The 26,588-nt window shown below is 48.3% G+C and overlaps 1 protein-coding gene across 2 annotated transcripts in view; it reads left to right on the top strand.

Annotated features, from left to right (window-relative positions):
* Nucleotides 1-21,590, top strand: part of SLC9A8 (solute carrier family 9 member A8) — a 79,573-nt gene extending 57,983 nt beyond the window's left edge. For both annotated transcript variants that reach the window (XM_026014753.2, XM_026014754.2), the window contains 6 exons: nt 5,827-5,943; nt 8,188-8,270; nt 10,679-10,790; nt 14,153-14,373; nt 15,996-16,142; nt 17,035-21,590. In XM_026014753.2, coding sequence (XP_025870538.1) covers nt 5,827-5,943; nt 8,188-8,270; nt 10,679-10,790; nt 14,153-14,373; nt 15,996-16,142; nt 17,035-17,142 — 788 coding nt within the window. In that variant the 3' untranslated portion in view covers nt 17,143-21,590. The remainder of the gene's footprint in view (nt 1-5,826; nt 5,944-8,187; nt 8,271-10,678; nt 10,791-14,152; nt 14,374-15,995; nt 16,143-17,034) is intronic.
* The last annotated feature ends 4,998 nt before the right edge of the window (nt 21,591-26,588 follow it).

The following is a 26,588-nucleotide window of genomic DNA, read 5'->3' as shown; positions in this document are numbered from 1 at the left end:
CCCGGGACTCCAGGATCACACCCTGGGCTGGAAGCAGGCGCTCAAGCCGCTGAGCCACCCAGGTGCCCCCCCTTAAGTCATTTTTGTATCATCCATTTCTCTCCTCATCATGTTCATGATTGTCTACTTTTTTTTTTTTTTAAGATTTTATTTATTTATTCATGAGAGACAGAGAGAGGCAGAGACACAAGCAGGCTCCATTCAGGGAGCCTGATGCAGGACTCCATCCTGGGTCTCCAGGATCACGCCCTGGACTGAAGGCAGCACTAAACTGCTGAGCCACCCGGGCTGCCCTACTGTCTACGTTCTTGAGCACATGGAGCATGTGTATAACAGCTGCTGTAAATCCTCGTTTGCTAATTCCATCATCTCTGTCGATTCTAGGTTGTCTTTGGTCAGCTCACTTTTCTTCTGCTTATAAGTCATATTTTCCTGTTCTTTGCTTGCTTACTAGTTTTTGATTGAATACCAGTCATTGTAAATTTTATTATGTTGTCAAATACTAGATTTTACTGTATTCTTCGCAGAATTTGGGGTTTTCTTCTGCTGTGTATCTTGAGTTTCTCAGAATCACTTTAATCCCTTTGGGGTTGATTTTTCGACTTTGTCGGCAGGCCCAGAGGTAATGCAGTGCCCTGCCAAGGCCTCTCCCTCCTGGCTATTCTATTACAAGGTTACCTCACTCTGGCCTGGGCAAACACAAACTTACCAGCCCTGTGTCTGCTTCAAGAATTGTTGGCCTATTCTTTTTTAGTGGCTGTCTCCCTAGCTTCTTGGAATCTCACCCCACAGATGGACAGACCAGTACAGTACAAGATTCAGGGGGATGCTATGGTAGCTCTCCAGAGCTCTGTTTCTGTGTGGTCCCTCCTCCTGGTTTTTTTTTTTTTTTTCCCTCCTGGTATTATGACTGCTTTGAGTCCCTCGAAAGGAATGTTGGCCTATTCCTTTCACCTGTCTCCTCTTAGCTGGACCAACCCTGCTGGGCTTGGTTTTGGAGTTCCCCTCCCTAAGCCTCAACCTGGAAGCTATGTCTGGGCAGAAGCTGGGCTGGGGCCTGGAGCAGAAGTGGCCACTTTGTTTGTTTCCCTTCTGTCAGGAATGTTTCCCTTCCGACGATCCTATCCTGCAGTACCCAACGTCAGAAGACAGTTTCGTTTCACATCTTCTAGCAGGTTTTCTAGTTGTTTATGGCAGGACAGCAGTCTGCCTAGCAAAGTGGAAGTCCCCAGTGGTTTTTAATGACTGTTGAGCAGAAATCTCCTGCCCGCAGGTCACTCTCTAGAATCACATATGGGTACTCTGCGAGCAGATCCTGCCAAGGAGGAAGCAGAGAGGACTCTGGCCATTTTCACTGGAGAACTCGTTATAAACCTTATGGTTTTGTTTGTTCTTAGTTTGATTTGTTCCCAAGCCAGTTCTCTTGGGTAATTTCATCGTGGTATCTGTCAAGTTCCTTCTCTTATCTGTCCCGAATTTTGGCACTTACATAAATATTACCTTTGAGTCATTTGGCTTTAGCCTAGCTATTTTTACCTCTGTTTTTCTAAATTGCTCCACACCCCTTTGAGATGAACGCTGAGTACCTGGTTGGCAAAGATGTATTTTGTGCATCCATTTCAAATTTGTGATTAAAACAAGGGTGTGTTTTTCTTGTCTTCCAAGAAGCTGTGTTTTCTGTTTGTCGGTTTCACTTCTTTAAGGACCTTTGCTACATGAGCCAGTGGAGCCAAATTCAGCACACGCAAGCCAAGAGCACGCTTGGCCATGTCTAGGCGATTGGCTGGGCTCTGCCCCTGTTTATCTTTGGGTTCTCAGACAAGGTTAGGATAGCCCGGGTGCGTTGGGAGGACCTTCTAGTCCTGCTGTGAGAACACAGCGGGAAAGGTGATGTCCCCTCTTCCTTCTCATGCTGCACTATTCCTGTCACAAATGACTGAGTGAGCAGTTCCCAAGAACAGGAAGCAGGATGCTGTCCTCCGACTCACACCCAAACCATATGTTTAGGACACAGCAGTTAAGGATGCCAGACAGACCTGGGTTTGAATCCCAGCCCCATCTCTCGTTAGCTGTGTAACCTCACACAACTGACTTATCTACTCTGAGCATCTACTTCCTCCTCATGAAATGGATGTTATAAAAGGGCCATCCCGAGGCTTGTGGTGAGGATTAAAGGGAAGGATGCAAGTAAGAGCTCTGACAGAGGCATGTTGGGGTGACCACATACCCTACTGGCCCTAGTACCCCCAACATGTAAACTAATAATACCCCCTTTCACTCTCACAAACATCCTGGCTTCAACAGCAAATTAAATTCTCCCTCTAATTATGAGTTAGTAAGTGTTAGCCCTTTTCAGAATCTTTTCTAACTCTATCAACAGTAATTATTCTGTTTATTGAGGCCAGTTTCAGGGGCCACTTTGCCCTCTGGCTCTAAAGGTTCTGGGATAAATAGACCCCACCTTTGCCAGGGATTGGGGCAGAGCGACCACTGTCATGGCGAGTCACAGAGGATGGGACTTGGGGGTTGAAGGGTGAATCTGCAAGACTGACCAGGATATAACACATTGTGCCAAGTTGGGAAGACGTAGGCCAAAGGTAGAAAGTGTGCAGCCCTCGTGTACACAGGTACACAGCCAGGGGAGTCCTTTATTTGTGGCACTGCCTATGGGAGAAAAACTGGAAGCAACTACATGTTCATTTACAGGAGAGAAAGATTACATAAGTTTGGGTAGGCTCTTACTATGGAATCCTGTGCAGCCACTAAGTGAACTTAACCTATTTGTATTGCCGTGGAAAGAACTCCCAAGATATATTGCTAAGTTTTAAGAAAGAAAGGTGGAAAACCATTTATCCATCCATTCAACCCTGGGCTGAGAACTGTCCTTGGTACTGGGGCTGTCCTTCATAAACAAGACCAGATCAGGTTCCCAACTGCTGAAGAAAGATGGGAAGCAAGTAAGCAAACACATACCATAATTTTCAGGGCGTGAAGTGACAGGAAGGAGAGAAATCAGAGCACTGTGATAGAGAGTGGCATGGGGGCAGGTCTGTCCTGCAGCAGGGGGTCAGGAAGGTCTCCTCAAATAGGTGGTGCATGAGCTAAGGCTTGTATGGTGAGAAGGAGGCAGCCAAGGGAGGGAGGGCCCAGGGCATGATTCCTGAGCAGTGCTTGACCTCCCATATTGCCATGAGATAGCTTGGCACACTCCAGGAGGAGCAGAGGTCCATCGTGGCTGGGACAGAGGGGCGGGGACCCTGGCCCACAGAGTTCTCTAGTCCTGGGCAGGAGTTGGGATTCTGTTATGTGTGCAAAGGCAGGTAAGTGTTGGAGGTCTTTTAAAAATCCCTCTGCTGATAATCCATGCTGCATACATAATGTGACCCTCCTATTCATTGCCTTTTAAAGACAGATTTATGGCTTAGGAAAAGAACTGGCAACCTGTATCAGAAACTTAATTTGGGGCGAGGTGGTGTGAATGGAGAGTCTCTTACTCTACCTCTGAGTCTGGATGTTTTATAGAAAAATGGGTTTATTTTGAGGTAATTAACAAAGAAAACTAACTGTGATTTGATCCAGCCTTCAGGAAATTCATATTTTACCCACAGAAAGGTACAATACAGTGGAAGTTATACCTTGATAGGACCACCCTTCACCTTCTGCCTTTGGACTTGAGTCTATTCATCATCATTGTTCATTACATTTAAAATAATGGATTTAACTGAGACTAGAAATGGATTTCTTCCCTCCTTCCCTCCCTTCTTTCCTTCCTATCTTCCTTCCAAGAAGCTAATCATTTTGCTGCACTATTATCTACTTCCTCAAATGAGTTTGCCTTCTAAAAGAAATACATGTGTCGGGAATTCTTCCTTAGGGCATTTTTTAAAATACCCATGCTTTGGGGCTCCTGGGTGGCTTAGCCAATTAAACATCTGTCTTCGGCTCAGGTCGTGATCTTGGGGTCCTGGGATTGAACCCCCATCAGGCTCCCTGCTCAGCAGGGAGTATGCTCCTCCCTTTGTCTCTGTCCCCTACTTGTTCTCGCTCACTTGCTCTCTGTCTCTCTGTCTCTCTCTCAAATAAATAAATAATCTTTAAAAAAAAAAAAAACCCATTTCTTTTATCTCTACAAGTGAGCCTGTTTACACCATTTATCCACTGGTGTTTTTACAGCCTGTGTGGTGGCAGCTACAGTGGATAAGGGTAGTCTGGGTAATGGAGAAGCCACCTTTGCTGAGAGACGGCTCATAGGGCAGACACTTGAACTGTCCCTTGGGCCTTTGCACCCACTTCTGATGCTGCTGACTCTTTCCTTTAAACCTCAGAACTCAAGAGATGCTCTGACCTTAAACTAACCCAGGGTAAAATGTGGTGGCTGGCTGTTTACTCTTGCTTTGGCCAGAGGACCCATTTTCATAGAGTCCAAATTCAGCCTCCAGAGGTGGTTTGTTTATCTATATGGAAATTTTGTTAACATTTGAGTTAGTTGCCATCATTAAAAGCTGGGAGAAAAAGAAAGGTAAAATAATAATAATAATAAATAAAAGCTGGGAGATTTCCCATAAGAAACAGCTTTCTAGTATCTCTCAAAAAGCTAGAAGGAAAAAAAAAAATAATAAAAAAAATAAAAAAAAATAAAAAAAAAAAAAGCTAGAAGGAAGATTGGTCACCACTTAGGCCTCCCATCTACAGGCTCACAGTGCCTGGTGGGTCACACAAGGTGGCAGGCCTGCCCCTGTGGGGATGGTATTGAGAATGCAAGCTGAGCTCTTGCAATGTCTCTACTACAGTTCAGTGGTTTTCACCCCTTTTCTAAGTGGAGAGTCAGCCATTCATCCCCGTCACTAGAGTGGCAGGTGTGAGCTACAACTTTTCTTATAAATTTTCACTTGTAATCCATTTTAGCAGCTTACTTAATGACTTCATAAACATCTCAGCTTCCTTACATGACAGTGAGACCCCTTTGGTGCTGCCGAGGCAGAGCAGCAGTAACAGACGAACCCATCCACACAAAGCACTGTGGGAATGATCGGGGCAGTGGGCAACAGGTGTGGACTCTTGTGAAGAGCTTTCAGGAAAGGACACATACCTTTTTTTAGTCACTCCTCTTTGTAATCTAAAAGATTATGGTAGGGGACGCCTGGATGGATCAGCGGTTGAGCATCTGCCTTCAGCTCAGGGCATGATCCCAGGATCCAGGATCAAGTCCCACATCAGGATCCCTGAGGGGAGCCTGCTTCTCCCTCTGCCTATGTCTCTGTCTCTCTCTCTTTCTCTTTCTCTCTCTCTCTCTCTCTCTCTCTCTCTCTCTCGGTGTCTCTTATGAATAAATAAACAAATCTTTAAAAAAAATAAAAATAAAAAATAAAAGATTATGGTGATTAAGGTGAAAATTAGAAAAGAAATGAAAGTCCACGCAGTCTCCACATCCCGATTCTTACACTCCCTTTCTGCCCCAAGAGTGATTCACCTGCCCTGTTTCTGTCTGTGGGTGAGAGTCACTTGTTCCCAGTACCCCCTTGGCAGGTCCACGAGAAGCTGCTGTTAGTCCCCTGCCCAGAAGAGAGAGCTGAGGCTTGGAGGTAAAGAAGGTTGGCCTGAGGTCACCCAGCTGGTAAGGACGCTGCCAGTGATAGGGGGCCTGTAGCATTTCTCTGCAGCCTCCAAGAGTACTTTCTTCGCTTTTTCTTTTCCTTTTCTGAATATATGTAACACTGTAGGGTCCAGTGACCTGCAGAAAATATACGATATTATTTGTGTATCAAATAGCAGGTGCTCTTCTGTGCTGTTCATGTCTCTGTGCTTTCCCTCTTGGTCTCTCTCTAGGCATCATGGCCATCCTGTTCTCGGGCATTGTGATGTCCCACTACACGCACCATAACCTGTCCCCAGTCACCCAGATCCTCATGCAGCAGACCCTCCGGACCGTGGCCTTCCTGTGCGGTGAGTTCTGCCTCTGTGTGGTCCTGCGCAGGCCTGCCCACAGCCTTTGTTCTGCTACACCGTTTTGGGAGGCTGCCCAGCCTTCCCCTGGCAGGAGAGGCAGCAGAATTCCTTCAAGCCAGATACTGCACTCCCTTATCTTTTGTTTATTACTCTGGCTTTCAAATTCCGTAATGTAAACCTAACTCCTGATAACTTTCTAGAACATTTGATGCCTGCGATTTTAAAACCACAAACAGTAAGAACTACTAATTATGAATATTGGAGACTCCTATGTTTGTAATGTTGTAAAGTGACATTTCCAAAAATGTATTCCCTGGCATTGGCATCGGTGAGAGTTAGCCAGGACAAGACCCAACAGTCAACAAGAATCTGGAAAATCTTGGGGGAAATGCAGTTTCAGTTTGGGGACTGCAAGAGCATTGTGAGCTGACACACATCATAGCATTTCCCCAGCATATCCACAGGCCCCTTTTCCACAAGAGTGGCTCGAAGAGCGTAACTTGGGAGCTCGTGTGCCAGCACAGTCTTTGTTGGGCAGGGTCCACCACAAGAATTCTGTGAAGCTCTTCCAGCGTGGGCTCTTGCTCCCCCACACTCTGCTGTACTCCCTCACCTTGTCCCTGGTTTATATCTGGCAGCAAAGGATGCACTCTCACATGGTCCCTTTCCACTGGCCTACCAGGTAACTGTGCCCAGCTGTCATCACCAGCATCTCCCTGGCAATGCGGTAGGGTGCGTCTCATTTTCCAGCACCAGTTCCACACGGTCACGTCCTAGGAGGCAGGGGCAGGCTGTGCAGAAGCTTCCTTCTGCAGCCTTAGGGCACTCAGGTGCCCAGAGTTCAGATGACTTGCCCTCAGTCTTGTAGCTAAGAAGTGAGTCTGGAATCCAGGTCTGTCTCTTCCTGGCCTAGGGGGTCTTTTTACCCCAGCCCCCCACTCGCAGAGCCCTGGCTAAAGTCTCTGAGCCTGATACTCGCAGTTAAAGGAATGTAAAGCAAAACACCTGTCTGTTTTGTACTCATCAGATTGGCCTATCTTAAGTTTGCTAATACCCACTTCCGATATGGGCATTTGGAAAGCAGACCTTGCTGACAGGCGTGTGCACCGATGCCATCTCTTGTATAGTCATTGCAGCATCAGGCAGGGTTTCAAAGCCGTGTGCTCTTTGACCCTCCAGTGCTACCCTCAGGAACTGAGCCTGGATATTTGTCGTAACTGGTAACATCAGAAATAGAAACAGCTTAAGTGTCCATTGACAGAGGATTTGTTTTGTTCAATTAGCCATGACAGATCAATATAGTGAAATCTATGCCACCAGGGAAAAGCATAACATAGATCTAAATATGTTCTGAGTGAGCTGATTTGGAAAGATCACAAAAATGTTTATTAGATAAGAAAAAATTCAAGGAGGAGAAGGGTGTGTATACTCTCCAGCTTGCAGACTTGTTTTAAAAAGATACGTGTTTAGAGAAAAACATGGCTGAAATGTTTTAAAGCAGCCTTTCTATTTTATGATGTTCAACTCTTTTAAAATACAGTCTTTGTCTCCCTGATTATTAGCCTATTCTGGGGGATGTTGTAATGTAAGCAGGGAGCTTAGTGCTAGAAATTCATACGGTGCTTTTTCTTAAGATACACAAGGGCTTGCTGGCACAGAGAGTAGGGATCCGACTCTCTCTGCCTCGTGGATGGAAGCCAAGAGTCGGAGATCCCCCTCTCTTCCTACAGATCCTGCGGGTACAAGTCCCCTTCCAAACCTGTGACAGCATCAGATGTGTGAAGTCACTCACTTAGTTTTGTCTGCCCTGGTAAGGAAGTTAACCGAGGGCCCTTTCCACACTGGTTATGTGGTATCTGCAGTCATTTGCTCTGAATTTTTCCCACTTCGCCGCAGTCGGGATCCTCACTAATGACAGTGTTTGACAAATGGGCAGATTCATGTATTTATCATCTTCCCCCGGTTGGAGAGTATTTATTTGCATGAGTATTTGACAGCTGGCTCATTAAATGAGGAGATTCTGAATAAGCAAGCACATGTGGCTCATGGGATAGAAAAGAATGAGTGAATCGAAGTACAAGTTCCACCAAGGAGGCATCAGGTGCAGGATTTTTCAGAAAATAAGCAAAGTTGTTATAGTGGATTCTGACTTACATGAAATGTTTGCTTGCTTTAATGATTGAGTACCATGTTAGAAGAAAATAGTTGGGGCTGAATAATCCATTCTTTGGTTTGTTTCAGAAACATGTGTGTTTGCATTTCTTGGCCTGTCCATTTTTAGTTTCCCTCACAAGTTTGAAATTTCCTTTGTCATCTGGTGCATAGTAAGTATTTTCCTTGTTTTTTATTTAATTACTTCTTTGTAGATCAATAACCACATATTCTGGATTCATTTATGTAACTGTTAACTGCTCAAAGTCAACAGCTACATAGACACTCTTCTGTTTAAAGTTTCTTTTGTTAAAAAAATCATAAACATACAATAAAGGGAGGAGGGATGGAATTAAGTGAATGAATATCCCTGGAAAAGAATTTTGGCTTCTTTTTGAATTTTAAACGGCCTTAAAGGTTATGATCTTCTCTATGTGAGGTGGTGAAAGCAGATTTCAGAATTTAATACATACTTGATCATAGCCATGTAAAAATATCATGCATAGAGGAAAAACCATGTGAAAGAATATAGCACAATATTCACAGGGGTTGTAGAATTGGGGATGATTTCTTTTCCTTTTCTACTTTTTCTCAATAATTTATAATGCATATATTTACTTCTTGCTGTGGCCTTCTTCAGATGTGTCCATTTTTGAGCATAACCATGGACACTTGTTTAAAGATTACCAGGCCCTTACCTCCCCAGAGGTTTACCCAGAGCAGTTGTCCGAGGTGATTCTTGCCATTCAGAAGGTTTGGGAAGCTTATCCCTGGACTCAGGGCAGCAAGAGGAGACAAATTAAAATATTAATTTAAGCTAATTAATAAACTAACAAATAAAGTCATAAATTAACTAATTAATTTAAAATAGGAAAGGAAAAGTTTGATCATTCACAGTAGAATCAAATCTTTTGGGGGAAATAAATGCTTAGCATTTAAAACAAAGGTCCAGCTTCCTCAGGCATCTGATGAAAGTGACATGAATGGCTTCTGACCTGTGAGCATTTAGCCTGGTGCTCCCAGGTCTCTCCCTTCATTGTGAGCTTGTCTCCCAGGCCTGCTGCCTGCTGATTCTTGCTGTAATCCCTAACTCGATCTTTGTTCCTTTTAGACCCACCTTCAATATAAGACACATGAGAAGCACGCCTTACCGTTGCTCAATCAATTATCATAATTCATCTTCAGTTAACTTTTTATTACCAATGCCACTTAACAGAACCCAGCTATTAGAGAGGCACACCTTTTTTAAGCACTGTCACCTACCATGTACAAACCAGTGAGGCCTACCTGTTTGGCACTTGGGAAACCGAGCCATGGAGAAGCTAAAAAATCCTCTGGAAACTGTTTCTTCTTGCAGTAGGGGTGCTTCCCCCTCTCAGTCAGCAAGGGCTCATTGCTTCTGTCACTGTTATCTGTCTTTCAAGTTTCAGGACAAAAGAGAACAGCCAAAATCATTTCCCAAAAGTGTAAGAGTCTTTAGTGTGGTCCCTGGGTAAAAGGGCCACGTTTGGTCAAACCTGAGACACAAGTGCAGGGATGAAAGATTGGATTTCAGTGGGTGAAACGGAGGTGGCTCCCTCAGCCGTGGGCTGGGAACAAAAGGAAAATGAGAAGATGTGCTGGAGTGGGAGCTCCCTCCCGCTCCTGGAGGTGGCTAGTGCTGTTCAGATGCATTACCTTAGACTCACTCAGTGGTCAAGGGCACGGGCTTTGGAGACCAGACTGGGTTTGGGACATGGCTCCCCTACTTCCTGCCTAGGTCCTCTTAGACCAGTCCTTTACCCTCTGTCTCTATTTCCTTGCCCCTGAAACTTGGACCCTGCCAAGTGTACATGTGTATATTGTGTACATGTTATTAGGTTAGTTATGGTGAGAACCAAGTTGAAAAAAGCAAATTAATAAGTAGTTCTAGGCATCCAATTAAATAAGATTTAAACCTTACCTAAAGCTATATTTTGTTAAGACTGTAGAGATGGGTAGGAACCCAAAGCTGTGGCAAGCAAATGTCCAGGCAGGGTGCATGTGACCTCCTTCTAGAACCTGCCTACACATTCCTTCTGCTTGAGGAGCAGCATTTATGAGCATTAGGTGTACGTCCTTTTCAGTCATTCCTCCTTTCCCTGAGGAGTGGGGTGCCCATAGGAGAGGCAGGAACACCTTGTCTGTCCCTCCAGGGCTAGCCCATTGGGAACGATTAGCTCGGGCCTGTCCCATGGTGGAGCACCTTTGGAAAGAGTGGGATTGCCCTTAAATTAGTCTCTGGATACTTTAGCATGGCCTCTTGGCATTTGGTTTTGTTCTACTGTCAGAACTAAAGCTGGCTTTAATACTTGTTAGTCCTCTCTTCCTGGCCACGGCAACATACTGTACAAAGTGTGATCCTTTCCCAGACTCATAGAAACCAGCGTCTAGAGCAACATGCCCCAGCTGGGTCTCTGCCTAGCGTTATCATTCATGTCTTTCATGGCCAAGGGGAAGGCTGCATTTATTCTGGGTGTGTCACAAGGTCTGTGTTAGCTTCAACAAGCTTCATCTTGAAAGACCAGAGGTTTCTAAGACTTCATTTGTTGCTATTTCACAGGTACTTGTACTGTTTGGCAGAGCGGTAAACATTTTCCCTCTTTCCTACCTCCTGAATTTCTTCCGTGATCATAAAATCACACCGAAGATGATGTTCATCATGTGGTTTAGTGGTAAGTCCAATGTTGAATGAACAGTGGAAGGAAAATGCCTCTTATAAAGGCACACGCTGTATAGAGAGTGCATGTGGCTATCTGCTGGAGCCCTTTGAAAATGGGAGCACCTCAAAAAAAAAAAAAAGAAAAAGAAAATGGGAGCGTTTCAAGGTGCCAGGGTGGCTCAGTTAGTGAAGCATCTACCTTCGGCTCGGGTCATAATCCCAGGGTTCTGGGATCAAGCCCTGTGTCAGGTTCCATGAGGAGCCTGCTACTCCCTCTGCCTGTCACTTCCCTCTGCTTGTGCTCTCTCCCTCTCTCTCTGTCAAATAAATAAAATTTTTAAATAAAAAGAAAAATGGCCACACCTCATAAGGCAAAAATCCTACAATCCCCTGGTTAACAGGGTTCGGACGAGCCCCTTCCAGACAGTACTCCTCACAGGCTCCATGCTGTGAGATAAATGGGTAATGTGCATCTGTTCTACACATGAGGAAGCCCAGGCTTAAGGCAAAGGACTCACTTGGGTTTGTGTATCAACAGGAGGCAGAGCCAGAATTTACTGTCTATTCACGTTCCTCTTGACAGACGGGCAGCCTGGGGCAGGTTGCACAAGGAGCAGCTTTGACTTGCCTGCAAGTAGTGTAGGGCTCAAAATAAAGAAAGTTCAAGTTGAAACTTTTTTTGCACGACAGGCTAGGTTTAGGTATTTTTTTCCTTTAGTTAGAGTTCTCAGCATTGACTGGAACACTGTTTCTGTGCAAATTCCTCTACTTTTTAAAGGATGGGAATGAGTTCATCTTTGGCTCCTAACACACTGGATCCTTAGGCATCTTTAAATTTATTTTTGAGCAAAACATCCAGTTCTTTGTACCTTCTTATTTAAATATTATAATTAAAATATTCCATGTGGGTCGGGGTATAGCAACATGCTTTATAAGTTGTTTTCTATCCAACAGCGTATCTGTAAATTTCTCACAGATTTGTCTCCCCTTTCAAAAGACCTTGTTTAAAATATATACATATGTATGTGTGTGTGTTATGTATGTATGTATAGCAAGAGAAACTTTTTGCTCAATCTTTTTTGCCAAGAAGAAAAAAAATGTAGTAGATCCAAGGTCTTAAAAATTTCAAAGAAAATGTCAGATGTATCAGATACTTTACATAGTAGCATAAGCTGTTTGGAGAAGCAGGCATGGGAAGAGGCCTCTGTGGGGAATGGGGCGCTGTTCTAAACAGTGAGGACCACTGGTCCCTGGTGCTTCTCCCAGGCCATCCCGAGCCCTCCTGCCACAGGCTTTTGCCCTCTCTTTCCTGGATCCTCAGACTCTGTCTCTACTGAGACATCATCATTGAAACTCTTAAAGATTCTTTTCTTTCTCAGCAAAAAACCAGCAACTTCAACCCAAACTCCTTCTGCACACCCCCTCCAGCTGCTTCCCGTCTCCCAATGCTGCCAGACCTCCTGACATGGACTGTCCTCGCCTGCTTTCTCCACTTCCTTACCTCCTGTTCATGGACCTGAACTTGGCCTTGCCTGGGTCACGAAGCAACCTTTGCAGCCAAAACCTGGCGGGCACAGGGCAGCCCTTGTCCGGCCTACCTCCTCGGCTTTGAGCTCCTTCTTCCTACTGACCTGCTTTCTGCCTGGAGATCTTCTTTCCTAGGCCTCCAGGCCATGCTCCTGGTTGCCTTCCTTTTCCTGTGGGGTTTCCTTGGCTTGCCCTTCCTCCTTTACCAAACCCTGAGGGCTTCTTCAGGACTGAGCCCCAGGCCTGCTTCTGCTCTTGTGTTCTCACACGCTCACCCATCATGTGGCCTCCACTTCCATCAAGTTCCCACACTCCCAAAGCTGTTTGCTCTTTTTTTTTTTTTTAGATTTTATTTATTTATTTATTCATGAGAGACACAGAGAGAGAGAGGGGCAGAGACACAGGCAGAGGAAGAAGCAGGCTCCATGCAGGGAGCCCGACTTGAGACTCGATCCCGGGTCTCCAGGATCACACCCTGGGCTGAAGGCGGCGCTAAATCGCTGAGCCACCTGGGCTGGCCAAGCTATTTGCTCTTAAATCTTGACTCCCGTGTTGAAATCCTCCTTTGATGCCATGGAAACACCACAATCTTGTTGTCTAGGACTGAATTTGCCTTCCTGCCCAACCTCTTCTTTGCCAGCGTCCCCCTTCCACGGAGAACAGAGAAATGTGTGTTACAGCAGAGGAATGGCTAACTCCGTATTTGCTGCATGTACATCTGTCCTGTGCTGAGCATTTCCTCCTCAGGCCACCAACCTGGCAGGCCCTGTGTTTAGTCCCATGTGACAAGTTGAGAGATGGAGTTGAATCCATGGCTCCAGCCTGAGACATCTGGGCGGAAAGCAGGGCACTAGGTGGTGAACCCAGGAGCCAGATTCTAGACCCTGTGCCCCGTCCACCATGTAGCACAGCCCTCCTAGGACATCCCGCCATCGTCTGTGCCCTTCCCCTCTCCTTGTCTCTCTTAATTCCATCCCCTGTCTTTGTCCCTATCTTGGGCCTGCACTGCTTGGTCAGAGCCCCCTCATTCTGTGATGCTCCAGCCTCCATATTTGGGTCAGATCCTCCACTGAGTGCCTTGCCCCATTCTCCCCTTCTCTGGCACTCACTGTGTGACAAGTCCTTGTCTGGGGTCTCCCCTCCTGGAAGCTCCCCTCTGTGTGGCCCCAGGCAAGTTAGGAGGTTTCCTAGAAAATGCTCTCTCCGGCTCTGGCTCTGTGCAGCCTTCAGCTGAGCCAGCAGCCTTGCTGGGCACCACAGCAGGAAGTAAGGAAGAGGCAGTGGCGCAGCTCCCCCACAGCCTCTGGCCAGCAGCAGGGCAGCCCAGGACCTGTCATGCCGCCAGGAGCTGTGTAAGAGTGGCATCTTCAGAAGCAAGGGGCCTTTGGATAAATTGCTATCTGGTGGAGAATTGTAGGACCTGCTTTATCAGCCTCCTATGAAGTTCCAGTGAGGTTGTACATGTGGAGCCCTTAGCACAGGGCCTGGTACCTATGTACAGGGATGGCTTGGTCCATGCTAGTATTTTTGTGAGCATTGAGCTGGGTAAATCTTCACACAAGCACGCATGCCTAGTGCATCACGGCCTGGACAGGTCACCTCATTTGACCTGCTTGGCCACCCTGTGAAGGAGAAATGGGATGAGCTAAGGCCCCGCTTCTCTGTGGCCTGCTTTACTCACACCCCAGAGCCTCACAGGAGGAGCTCATCCTCTTTAGTCGGGTGTGTTAGAATGTTCGACTGGCGTGATGCAGGGCCATGGCCGTATCTGCAGAGCACCCAGTCAGTGATGTGGCTTCTCCTCTCTCCGCCCTATGCATGTCCTCATACCCCCTTCTCTTCCCCCAGGCCTGCGAGGGGCCATCCCCTATGCCCTGAGCCTGCACCTGGACCTGGAGCCCATGGAGAAGCGGCAGCTCATAGGCACCACCACCATCATCATTGTGCTCTTCACCATCCTGCTGCTGGGCGGCAGCACCATGCCCCTCATCCGCCTCATGGACATCGAGGATGCCAAGGCACGCCGCAGGAACAAGAAGGACGTCAACCTCAGCAAGACAGAGAAGATGGTCAGTGCCCCGTGGGCCCGGGGATGGGATGGGGGCTTGGTCTGCACCGCAGCTGGGAAATGGGGAAATGAGACACGATTTGAGGATCTCAGCACCTACACACACGTACACCAGTTGCCAGCCTCAGAAGGAGGTTGGAGTCCTGAGGCTCCTTGTGAGTTGTTTGCCAGCCTCTGGCCTCATGGTGGGAAAGGGACACAGCCCACTTTCTCAGTGGGGAGCACAGGTCTCTCTGCAGCCATGTCTCAGCCAAGGCCCTGCTGGAAAGGTCCACAGGGGAGAGGGTGTCACGGGGGGGCTGGCTCAGCAGGACCTTCTCACAGAGGCTGTTCTCCCACCACCCCCATCCTCCAGCTTTCTTGTCTGTTCTTAACAAAAGCCCCAATATAGGTTCTCAGACTTTTTGCTGGGTATCTGAACCATGGTGGCTCTAGGGCTTTCCAGGGCTGGGTGGGACCAGAGAGAATTTGCATTTTTAGCAGGTTGCCAGGTGCCGCTGCCCTGCGACCCTGCAGCCATCCTTGTTGAAGCCCGGCTTTAGGGAAACCAGGATGTTTGCCCAGAGGAAGAGGAGCTGCTATGTTATTTAGGGAGTGCTTTCTGTGGCACAGGCTCTCCTCCTACTGTCCCGGGCACCCTGATCACCCACAGGAGGCAGGTGCTCTCTGCTCATCCCCATTTTGCAGATACGAGCACGGAGGCACAGAGAGGCCACACAGACTCCATAGTCTGTGCTCTTAACCATTGCGCTCTCCATCAGTGCTCTCAAGGTGGAGGCCCCTGGACCAGCAGCATCACTGGGAGCTTGTTAGAAATGTGAATTCTTGAGCCCTTTCCCAGACCTGCCTAATGAGAACCCTGTGGGGCGGGGGGGCTGCATTTTCTGAAACCACAAGCCTTCTGGGTGACTCTCCCTGCCTCCCCCCACCCCCCGCAGCTGCACCTCCCCCCAAACCCCCAGTGGTGGCCACTTGGCTGTGGCCTCAGGGCTTCTCCTGCATTCACACCCTGGTGGCCTTTGGTCCTCCTTTCAGAGAGTGGGGCTGTTCCTCCGCAGTGGGCTAGAGCTGTGCTGGCATGAATCCAGTGACCCTGAGACCTCCTACCCTCGCAGACCTGTCCTGCCAGAGGGTGGTCACTCTCATTCCTCTCTGCTTCCCACCAAAATTGCCCCCCCACACACCACCAGCCCCACTGATTGACCAGCAAACACCTGCCCAGAACAGAACCACAGCTAGTGCAGCTGCAGGCACAAGTGACAAAAGGAACCTGCCCTGTTCAGTTTGCTGGGAACAAAATCACCGAGAATGGCAATTCCCAGTCCTGCATGCACATTAGAATCACCTTTGGAAAGCTTACAGACCAAACCCCAGCCCACAAATAAATTCTGATTTATTCATGATTCTGATTTATTTCTGGGTATCCATTGTATTTTTACAAGCCTTTCCACCTCCCCCAGGGTTCCCAGGAGGCGCTCTGCTACCTACAGACGCCCTGCACTGATTCGAAAGCACAGTTAGGGCTCGGGGCACTGGTGGCCAGAAGCGGAGGGCTGCTGGGTAGGCTGGGTGGGGTAGGAGCTCCCAGGAAGAGGCCAGCTGACGACCTCCCTCCGGCCACAGGGCAACACCATCGAGTCAGAGCACTTGTCAGAGCTCACGGAGGAGGAATATGAAGCCCACTACATCAGGCGGCAGGACCTCAAAGGCTTCGTGTGGCTGGACGCCAAGTACCTGAACCCCTTCTTCACGCGGCGGCTGACTCAGGAGGTGGGACCCCAGCATGCACCACATGGCTCAGGGTCCCTAGCCTTCCACCCTCAGGCCCTGTGGGGCCGTCGGTGGGTGGGCAGAGGGGCCTGCCGGGCCGCCTCCCCCATGCCCCGCTTCCCGGGCCGGCAGCTGGATATGCTGTGGGGCTCGGCATCTGCTCTTCGCTCCCCCCTCCCTGCCATTTGTAGTGTGAGTTTAATAATAGACTTGTTAACACAGTTTGGTTTTTCCTCGATGATAGACTCGGAACATTGATCAGCTACTGAATCGGAGCTGAAAATTTCAAACATGCCAGGGCCTCAGGCAGTGAGGCCCAAGGCTCAGGGCTGTTGTTCCATCCCCCCGGGGACTGCTGGCCTCTGGACTGTGAGTGACACAGTCTTGGGCCCAACTTGGGTCTGCTGCACTTCATTTCTGAGCCCATGTTCCTCCCTGGCAGTCATGGTCTCTGTCATTGTGGGAATGTTTCTCATTATTGCTTCATGTCATTTTCCCAACAACCTGTGTAGTAGCTACAGCTGTTCTCTTGCTGGACAGCTGGGAAGGCTGAGACCCAGAGAGGTGCAGTAACTGCCCTGAGGTCACACAGCCAAGACGCAGCAGAGGTGGCAACAGAGCCCAGGGGTGTCTGATCCCAGAAGCCAGGTTTTTGAACGTCACGCCAGCCTGCCTCCCACTCCCGTTTCTGAGTGACACCTCCTGTCCTTTCCACCCCCCAGAGAAGAATCCCAGCTTGAGTTAATTGGTTAACACTTTGAAGTTGCCTGCAGCCCTGTGCCCTTCCTCCCATCTCTCTCCCACACCCCCACAAGGTACAGGCAGCTCCCCCTCCTAACCTTGACCTGACCCAGACCCACTGACCAGGGCTTGCTTGTGTCTCCTGCCCCAGGACCTCCACCATGGGCGCATCCAGATGAAAACCCTCACCAACAAGTGGTATGAGGAGGTGCGCCAGGGCCCCTCGGGCTCCGAAGATGACGAGCAGGAACTGCTGTGATGGAGCAGGGCGCCCGCCCAGCAGCCTCTTGGCTCTCAGGACAGACGCTCAGCAGGGGCCCCGGAGATGCTGCATTTGGCCGCAGCCTCAGGGAAGATGGAAGCAGGGTGAAGCAAAGGCCATGGTCTTCTGAAACCAGATGTCCCTGGGCCTTGGAGCCAGCTGTCTGCTTCTGAAGTAGGTCATGTCCCCGGGCCTCCCCGAGCCGGACTTCTGCTCTGTTGCTTCCCAGCCCACAGATCCAGAGGGACCCACCATCCAGGTAAACCTTCCCTTCTGCTTCTGCGGCCAGGGTGCAGAGTCCTCTGACGAGCTGAGGTGCCTGAGAAGAAAAGCCGTGACCAGCTGTGGAGCCCGCCAGGACTGGGGGTTCTGGGGGAGTGCTGGCTTGCAGCTTCTGCTGTTCTCAGCCACGACCTTCACAGGAGTCCCTGCTGTGGCCCAAATGGGTGTCTGTTCAGCAGTGCAGGGAGCCAGCCACCCTTTCCCTTTGGTCATCAAGGTGCCTCTGGTCTCAGCAGCAGCAGTTCTGACCTAAGTGGTGGGCTCAGAAATCCGGAAAACCTCACACTTCCCTTTGAGTTGTTGCTTGCACTCCCTGAAAAGGAAAAACCAGTGACCTTTTTCTTTACCTCGGACTGGCACCTTTGCGGGCTGTCTCCCTGGGTGGCAGGCAGCTGCTGTCCTCCTCTGGGAATAGTGTGAATGTTTACACTGGTGTGGAGCCGGACACGGGTCCTTCTCAGGAATCCCATTAGAAGCTGCATCGGGTTTCTGGGGGTGAGCCAGCCAAGTCCGTGGGGTCAGAGCGCCCTCTGAAGGGAGAAGCTAGAGTTACAGGGCTTATGCAGCCGGTATCGGTGGTCTTTGAGTTGTTTAAATTCCTGCACTTTTACATAGTGAGAGCCTAGCAATCACCTCCCTCCCTCACCCAGTGGATCTCATTGGTCCAGAGGCCCCAGTTCCTGGGCTCTGTGGGGTCTGCCCACGGTTTGCCTGCTGCCACCTTCACTGCTAATCAGCATTTCCTTCTTCCCTGTTCGGTTCTTTACCGTCTTGGGTCCCAGCTCACCAAAGCCCTGAGTAGGGGCCAGAGCAGCAGTGCCCTGTGCTCCTTCCCTGCCACTCCCACCCAGAACTCGCTCACAGAGGCTTGCACATGTCTCGGTCTCCCACACGTACACCCCCTGCCCTGTCCCTGTGGTCCCGGCCCTTGGCTATCCAGGGTGAGGAGCTGCTAGTCACATCCAGATAGAGTGGAGTTCCTCACTTTCACATCTGCTCCTCATCTTCCCTTAACAAACCTCATACCACTAGCCTTTGCCCATCTATGGGCCAGTGGCACCTCCCCTAGGTGCCTCAGGGTCCCTGCCTTGGGACTCGCCACCCTCTTGGGTGGTTTCGTTCATTGTGTCCTGGTTCTGTGTGAGGAACACTGGGCCAGCATGGACCCTGGGCTGGCAGCAGGTCTGTTTCCATCCCTTCTGCCTCAGGCAGCATGGCCCTGGGTGTCAGGAAGAACGGACTGCAGAGCCCTCCAAGACCCTGGTGCCCAGCCCACCAGACCAGGCCCCTTTCCTGGAAGTATGAGGCCAATCAGACAGGAAGCACTTGGTTTCCTTCTTATGCATGAAGAGTAAATCTGTACTTGCTAGGGTTAACATATGTTCATTTCTCTTTTTGGAACCCCTCCGTTTAGCTCCGCAATTTAAGCCAAACAGGAGTATTTTACTTCACCTAATACCTTCTGAGAGGAGCAATACCATGCATAATTCTGGTCTCTGTCATTTCCTACTTTTAGAGGTCAAAGAAGGAGAAGACGGTTGTCCACACCTAGGAGGAAGAGGGCAAGGATCCGAGACTAGAGTGTTTTCCAATCCATAAATAATTTACCTTCTCCTTTGAAGTTCGTGGTCTGATCTCAGAAGTGGAACTTGCATTGCAAACTCAATAGCTTCCCAGAAAATGGGGGGGGGGGGGGGGGGGGGAGGCTGTGAATTCACAGATAAAGCAGTGGAAACACCTTCTCAATTCAGACTGCCCCCTGTCACCAGGTCTCGCCTCCCACTTTTAGCGGAGACTTGAAAATGATAGTGTAGTAGAGAAGAGTCCTCAAAGTGGAAGGTCCCCTAGGCCTGGGTTAGTGGGCCTGGGGGCACCTTTCCTGGCTGGTCCTGGCACCTCTTGGGTCTCCTGAGAGCCTCTTCTGCCCCCTGCTGGCTAAGTGAGGCTTTGGCAGGCTGGAGCCCATTCTCATGGGGACAAGGGCAACCCGCGTTCCTCACGTCTGTCTCTTGGCCTTTGCCATTTTCACCTGCAGAGCCCATGGAGATACATTTTCCTGGTGGATTTTTTCAAGTGTCTTTGCTTGAAAATCAGAAGTTTGCTGCTGCTGCTGCCTTTAGCATACTTAATAATTCTACTTTTGGGGGCAATAAATGCCTAGTAGATAAAAAAATATTTAGCATAACTACAATTTCCCACAGATTTATTTCCTTCTAGGTCTAGCCCATGGGAAGGAGGGGGTATAGCACACAGACAGGGTCATACTTCAGAGCGAAGGTGAAGGCTGTGAAGTCTGAGTGCCTCTGAGGCAGCTGTCAGCTTAGTGAACTTAGAAGATGTGCTTGTCTTGGGGAGCCATGTGGCAACTAGGCCCACACCCAAGGCTCCCCCCTGCAGCCCTGTCATTGTAGGATCCCTGGGAAAACCATACCCTGAGGCTTGTGGTGTGGGGAGTTACAGGGCAAGGAGGTGGCTTATCTTAGGTCCCCAGAGATCACGTTTTAGGCTGGGCTGAGCCAGGGCCAGGCACGAGGAAGGTGGCTCAGTTCCATAGTCTGGTGCTCAGATAGCCCAGCAGCAGAACCAAAAACCTCCTGCTCCCTGGCCAGCTACCTCTCTTCACAGTAGAAGTGCTAGCCAGGCCCTGGCTGACGTAAGGCCCAGGGGCAGGGCCTGGCCCAGAATGTTGGCTCCCCCAGAATACCCCAAGTTAGCCTACAGAGGTTCTGGTTGGCCTGCAGATTCCTCTGTGTGCCATGAAATATGGAAAGATTGATGAGCAAGGGACCCTCCTATCCTTGAAACCTACATCAGAGGTGGCATCAGCAAGATTTGCTCTGTGAGGTCTCAGCTTCACATCCCAGGGGCTTGTGCATTTGGCCGAGTCCTCAGCAGGGTGGCCACATCCAGGATCCCATTTCTGCTTTGGTGGGGAGAGTGGGGGCAAGGCAGGGTGGTGGCTGGCTTCTCATCAGCTAAGTCATGGATGTCAATGGTGCAAGCCTCCGAACTGGTCCCTGATTCAAGCACAAGGAAGAATCAGCAGCAATGATCTGCCATTAATTAGGACTTTAAAAGCGAGAGAGAGAGAGAGAGAGAGAGAGAGAGAGAGCCAGCGTGATCCTCCCCCCTACCCTCCAGAATGCAGACCTGTGTTTCTCTTGCTGGTTGACGTGTGTAGGAAACCAACTCTGAACCATTCTCGTTCTCCATATGGCAGCCAGCATCATTAAGAAGCTGTTCTCCCAGGAACTCAGTCTCTAAAGCCCCAGGCAATTTGTTTTAAATGCAAACACTCCTGGTGAAAGGGAAGACTTACACAGAGTAAGTAGCCACACTCCCTCCTGCTTAGGTTCCTGCTGTCTCTCAGGCAAGTAGTTAGATATTGAGGAACTTCTGTGGCCATTTGCCATGTGACAAATGAAGAAGACTTGACAAGTTTCCCCTGGGCCACCCCATCCCACTGGCCAACTTGGTCCAGAGGGAAACAAACCCCTGGCCTTTCTCCCGGTGAGCTGGTCCTGCCAGGCTGCGGTGTGAGCTCGCCCGACTTCAGGGTGAGTGCGGCTGCCGGAGCGGGGCCACCTGACCGGACAGGGAACGTGCAGACGGGCACTCAAGAGAAAGGTCCCCTGTCACCCTGGTGGGCCTGTGCTCCCAGGAGCCTGTCAGCCCTGTGGAAGAGCCATGTCCTCGTGCTCCTAGTCCCTTCTAGAAGCCCCAGCCCTGTTCTAAGGAACAACTAGAGGCTGGGGGAAGGCTCCTCGCTCGCTGCCAGGTTTTGGGGTTCATGGCTTCCCCACGGCTTTCACATCATCTCCACAACAGCCCCTGCCAAGCTTGATCTGTTCTCAAGGTTAATCAGAACTTTGAATTCTTCTGACTCATTTTCTTTATAAAAATGAAGGATTTTTTTTTTTAAGTAATGTTTTTTTTTTAATTTGTTTTAAGGACCTTTCAGAAGGTCAGGCTTATTCTTTGTCCTCCCACGTGTAAGTTGTGAGAGGTATTTGTTAGGTCCTGGTTCCTGAGAAATGATTTGCTGCTCTTCCTGATGGGGCTTCAGACTGGAGAGGGGAAGGTGGGCTGCCGGGCGGGGGGGGGGACAGAAAACAGTAATGTCACTGGATATTTATTTAGAAATAAAAATGAATGCTGCTGGATCCGAGCAGTTCCTGTATTTGTGTTCAGGTTGCACTACAAATACACGGGTCCCACTCTCCTGGACTCTGCTCTGTGTCAGCACCTACCAGACTCCGGGGACCAGCGGCAGACGTGTTGCCCAGGCCATGCGGTGGGCTTCGGACCAGACAGGCCCCGGGCGTCATACCTGCCCCTGCCCCTGCCCCTGCCCCTGCCCCTGCCCCTTAGTGAGGAGGATGTGAGGCCAAGCAGAATGGTCTAGCTTGGGCTCAGCTTCTGTCTTCCCAATGGCTCCCTGGGCTGCTGGTCCCCCGCTGCTGGGACTGCAGACGAGCCCCCATGCGCCTCTGCCAGGCTGTGGAAGCAGGAACTTGCCAGTCCATCCTCCAGGTTCTGAATCCACACAGCCGCAGGCGTCTCTGGTGGAAGGTGGTGGCACGCTCTGCCGGAAGCCTGGAGTCTATTTGCCCCCTCATACTTCCACATGGCACCCAAAGCTGCTTATGGGAACAGGCACAGACCAAAAACACACGTACTAGAAAATGAAAGCAGGTAGGACAGCCTGTGCTGATGCCAGGTGCGGGCCTTCCAGCAGGGAAGCCAGAGCTGGACCTCTCCCCTCCTTCCACTCCTGCTCTCCCACCCCCAGCCGAAGGAAGTGGGGAGAATAGATCACACCTGGGACCCAGCTGTGCCCGGGCTGCCAAACCGGGTGGCCAGACATGCTGCTGGGGTCGGGGGCAGGGAGCTGCGGGGGCGGGGGGGGGGTGGGGAGAGGCACTCGCACCTTCATCAGCTCCCTCTTCCACCTTTGAGGAGACCTGGGTTCAGAGAAACGTTTCTCTACGTCATCAAACTGTGAGTGTGATGACGGGTGGCACTGGAATGATGGGGACTGTGGTGGAGTCCTCTCAGGCCACCGCTGGCTGCAGGGGAGGCCAGCAATGGAGCTGTGCCAAGCAGTGTCAGCTTGAACAAGGGAGTCCTGGTAGTAAAAGGAGAATGGATCTCAAGTGGCCCCCCCAGAAGGAGCTGGTATTTTTCGCTCACATTTCAACCTCTTCTCAATTCCTAGGAGAAGCACTTGGTGGAAGGGAGCGGGGCAGGGGAGTTTTTCCTTAGAGGCCAGAAAACTCTGGGGGAGGGCCATACACAAAGGTCAGGGCCCCATAATCCCCTGGATGTCACTTGCAGCAGAAATAACGGATACAAATTCCTGAAGGGAGACAGATTCCAAAACAATAATATATAGCATTAGCCTCTAACAATCAAATTAATGGTGTGTGTATAAATAGGAAACGGTCCAGAAGAACAGGTGCCAAGTTTTGGTTCTCTGAATGGAAGGATAATGGCAACCTTAAACCTCTTGTTGTTTGCATATCCTTCCTATCCTTCAGAAAGCACAGTCATTCAGTACTCAGGAACACACTGCACGGCATCTTCACGTTTCATAATGAAACGTGAAACAAATGAAAACAAATGAAACCACAGCTATAGGAGCAATGCAGTAAGGGGAGAGATTTGATATGATAGAGCACTCGGGAAACAGGAAGTCTCACTGTCACCGGAGGTGAGAGTCCAAACTGAGAGAATCACTTAGAAAAGCATCTGGCAGTGCCTAGTAAAGTTAAAGACCTCTGTCACCCTTCAACCCAGGAATTCCCCTCCCAGGACCATGCCCTGGAGAGCAAGCAGGAGCAGACAACTGTCGGAGGACCAAACCCCAGCCTGCCTGCCTATGCTCTGTACTACCAGAGAGTGAAGAATGGTTTTTAACATCTCCAAATGGTTGAAAAAAAAATTCAAAAGAACATTTTACGACCTGAAAACTATATGAAATTCGAATCTCAATGCCTATAAATAAAGCTTTTAATTTTTAAATTAAAAGTCTATTGGGGGAGCTGGGTGGCTCAGTGGTTGAGCAACTGCCTTTGGCTCAGGTCATGATCCTGGAGTCGTAGGAGATGGAGCCCCACATCAGGTTCCTCGCAGGGAGCCTGCTTTTCCTGCTGGCTATGTCTCTGCCTCTCTGTGTGTGTGTCTCATGGATAAATAAAATCTTAAAAAAAAAAAAATCTATGGAAGGGGTGCCTGGGTGGTTCAGTTTGTTAAGTGGCTGCCTTCGGCTCAGGTCATGATCCTGGAGTCCTAGGATCCACCCCAGAGTTGGGCTCCCTGCTCAGTAGGGAGTCTGCTTTTCCCTCGCCACCCCACTCATGGTCTGTCTCGCTATCTCTGTCTCTCTCTCAAATAAATTTTAGAAATCTTAAAAAAAAATTATGGAAAATTTTTTCTCTCTTGTTATGTAAGTACCTTCATAACTTTTTTTTTTCCTCTTGGCTCCCGAAGCCAAAAATACTCACTACCTAGCCATTTACAGAAAAGGCCTGCCCACCCCTGCCCTAGAGAAATTCTTAACACACTCTTGCACCAGAAAACACCCGTGAGAATATTTGCAATAGCACCTGATTGGAAACAAGCGAAATGTGTCTCACCAAGAAAGTGGATAAGCAGTTACCCTCCCCTTCTCGCTTGTATGTGTGTGGTGAGGGGGCGGGGGGTAACTGAGACTCCCTCTCAGTCAAAATTAGGTCTGGTCATAGGTGGCAAAATTAAAATCAGTAATGGCTTTCCTAGAATCCTTGAGAACCAAGATTCTTAGAAAAAAGGTGAAGTAAAAAAATCCCTTGGTCCTAAATTTTAATTAAAGTATAAATATAAAATAAATAAATAAATAAATAAATAAATAAAGTATAAATATGAACTTACGATGTATTTTGTTTTTTAAAAAATGTAAGCTCTGTTCATTAAAAAGACATAGAAGCGGGCAGTCCGGGTGGCTCAGCGGTATAACGCCGCCTTCAGCCCAGAGTGTGATCCTGGAGTCCCAGGATCGAGTCCCACGCGGGGCTCCCTGCATGGAGCCTGCTTCTCCTTCTGCCTGTATCTCTGCCTCTCGCTCTCTTTCTCTCTGTGTATTCTCATGAATAAATAAATAAAATCTTAAAAAAAAAAAAAAAAAAGAAGGACTCAGGAAGGACTGGAAGAAGTCCCTACTGGCCAAAGACAGGAATCTGAGCATCAATAGCAATAATGTAAAGAACTAAAGTATTTAAAATATACTGAAATTAAATATATATATACATATATACGTATATATAAATATACGTAAATTAAATATATATATACATATATATATACACATACACACACATATGCTGAAATCAATGAGTTAATGATACTTTTTAAAAAAACAGTCACTGTTGGGGGACCCTAAGGCATCAACTCATTAAGTAAAAATAAAGGCAAAGAGGGGCACTTGGCTGGCTCAGTTGGTAGACCATATGACTCTTCATACCAGTTGTGAATTCAAGCCCCACACTGGGCCAAGAGCTTGCTTAAAAAAAATAGTAATAAAAACAAATGACTAAGCATTTATCTCATTTAAACTACTCCTGATGGTCAAATAACAGCTAATGGCAGTTTCTTTTTCTTCTAAAAAAATAATTATAAACTTACAGGAAGTTGCAAAAAAATAATACAAAAAGGCCTCGTGTACCCTGCACTGTTTCCCCAGTAGTAACATCTTGCACAACTACAAAATAATATCACACCTGGGAAACTGACATTGGTACAAGCCACAGACCTTGTTCAAATTCTATCAATTTTACATGTACTCCTGTGAGAGAGAGAGTGTGTGTTTAGTTCTATACAATTTTATCACATGTGTAGAGTCACACCACTACAAGGAAGTTTCTTTTTATAGAAGTATTCTGGTTGCCAAAAGGAATACTAAAACAATCTACATTTTGCAACTTCCAATGAAATGACCGATCTAAGCACCAAATAATAGTCCTAAAGGCTGATACTGTTCCAAAGGGAGAAAATTCAACATCACGTGCCTTCTGGTGAAGGAATACAACATCCATGAAGTATTCTTATTCCCCCCAAATCAGACCCAAATCTGAGCAAGCCTTAAAAGTCAACTGCCATTGGGGCAGCCTGTGTGGCTCAGCGGGTTAGCACTGCCTTCAGTCCAGGGTGTGGTCCTGGGGTCCCCGGATCAAGTCCCACGTCAGGCTCCCTGAATGGAGCCTGCTTCTCCCTCTGCATGTGTCTCTGCCTCTCTTTCTCTCTCTCTGTGTGTGTATCTCTCATGAATAAATAAATAAAATTTTTAAAAAAAAGTCAACGGCCGTGTGATGTACCTCAGTTATAGAATGAAGGATGAAAACCACATGGTTGCCTCAACTGATGCAGAAAAAAACATTTAACAAATTTCAACACACATTCATGATAAAAACACTCTTAATAAATTAGGAATAGAAAGAAATTACCTCAGCATAATAAATGCCACATATGAAAGTGTATGTGCCACAGCGAACATCCTACTTAATGGTGAAAGACTGAAAGCTCTTCCTCTAAGATCAGGATCAAAGCAAGGATGCCCACTCTTGCCACTTGAAGTCAACACAGAACTGGAAGTCTTAGCCAGAGCAATTAGGCAAGAAAAAGAAATAAAAGGCATCCAGACTCCAAAGAAAGAAGTAAAACTGTATCTGTTCTCAGCATGATCTTCTATGTAGAAAACCCTAAACATTTCACATACACACACAACTCTGTTAGAACTAATCAGTGAGGGCGCCTGGGTGGTTCAGTGGTTGAGTGTCTATGCCTTTGGCTCAGGTTGTGATCCCCGAGTCCTGGGATCGAGTCGCACATCAGACTCCCCCACAGGGAGCCTGCTTCTCCTTCTGCCTATGTCTCTGCCTCTATGTGTGTGTCTCTCATGGATAAGTAAAATCTTAAAAAAAAAAAAAGAATAAATGAATTCAACCAACTTGCAGGATACAAAACACATAAAAAATCAGTTGTCTTCTATCCATACACAATGAGCAATCTGAAAAGGAATCACAACAACAAATCCATTCACAATAGCAAAAAAAGAATAAAATACTTAGAAATAAACTTAACCAAGGAAACAAAAGACTTGTACACTGAAAACTATAAGGCATTAC

Source organism: Vulpes vulpes, chromosome 14 (assembly GCF_048418805.1).
Source record: "Vulpes vulpes isolate BD-2025 chromosome 14, VulVul3, whole genome shotgun sequence".
Taxonomy (NCBI): Eukaryota; Metazoa; Chordata; class Mammalia; order Carnivora; family Canidae; genus Vulpes; species Vulpes vulpes.
The sequence above is the reverse complement of the archived record's forward strand: the minus strand, read 5'-3'. Positions and strand labels throughout refer to the sequence as shown.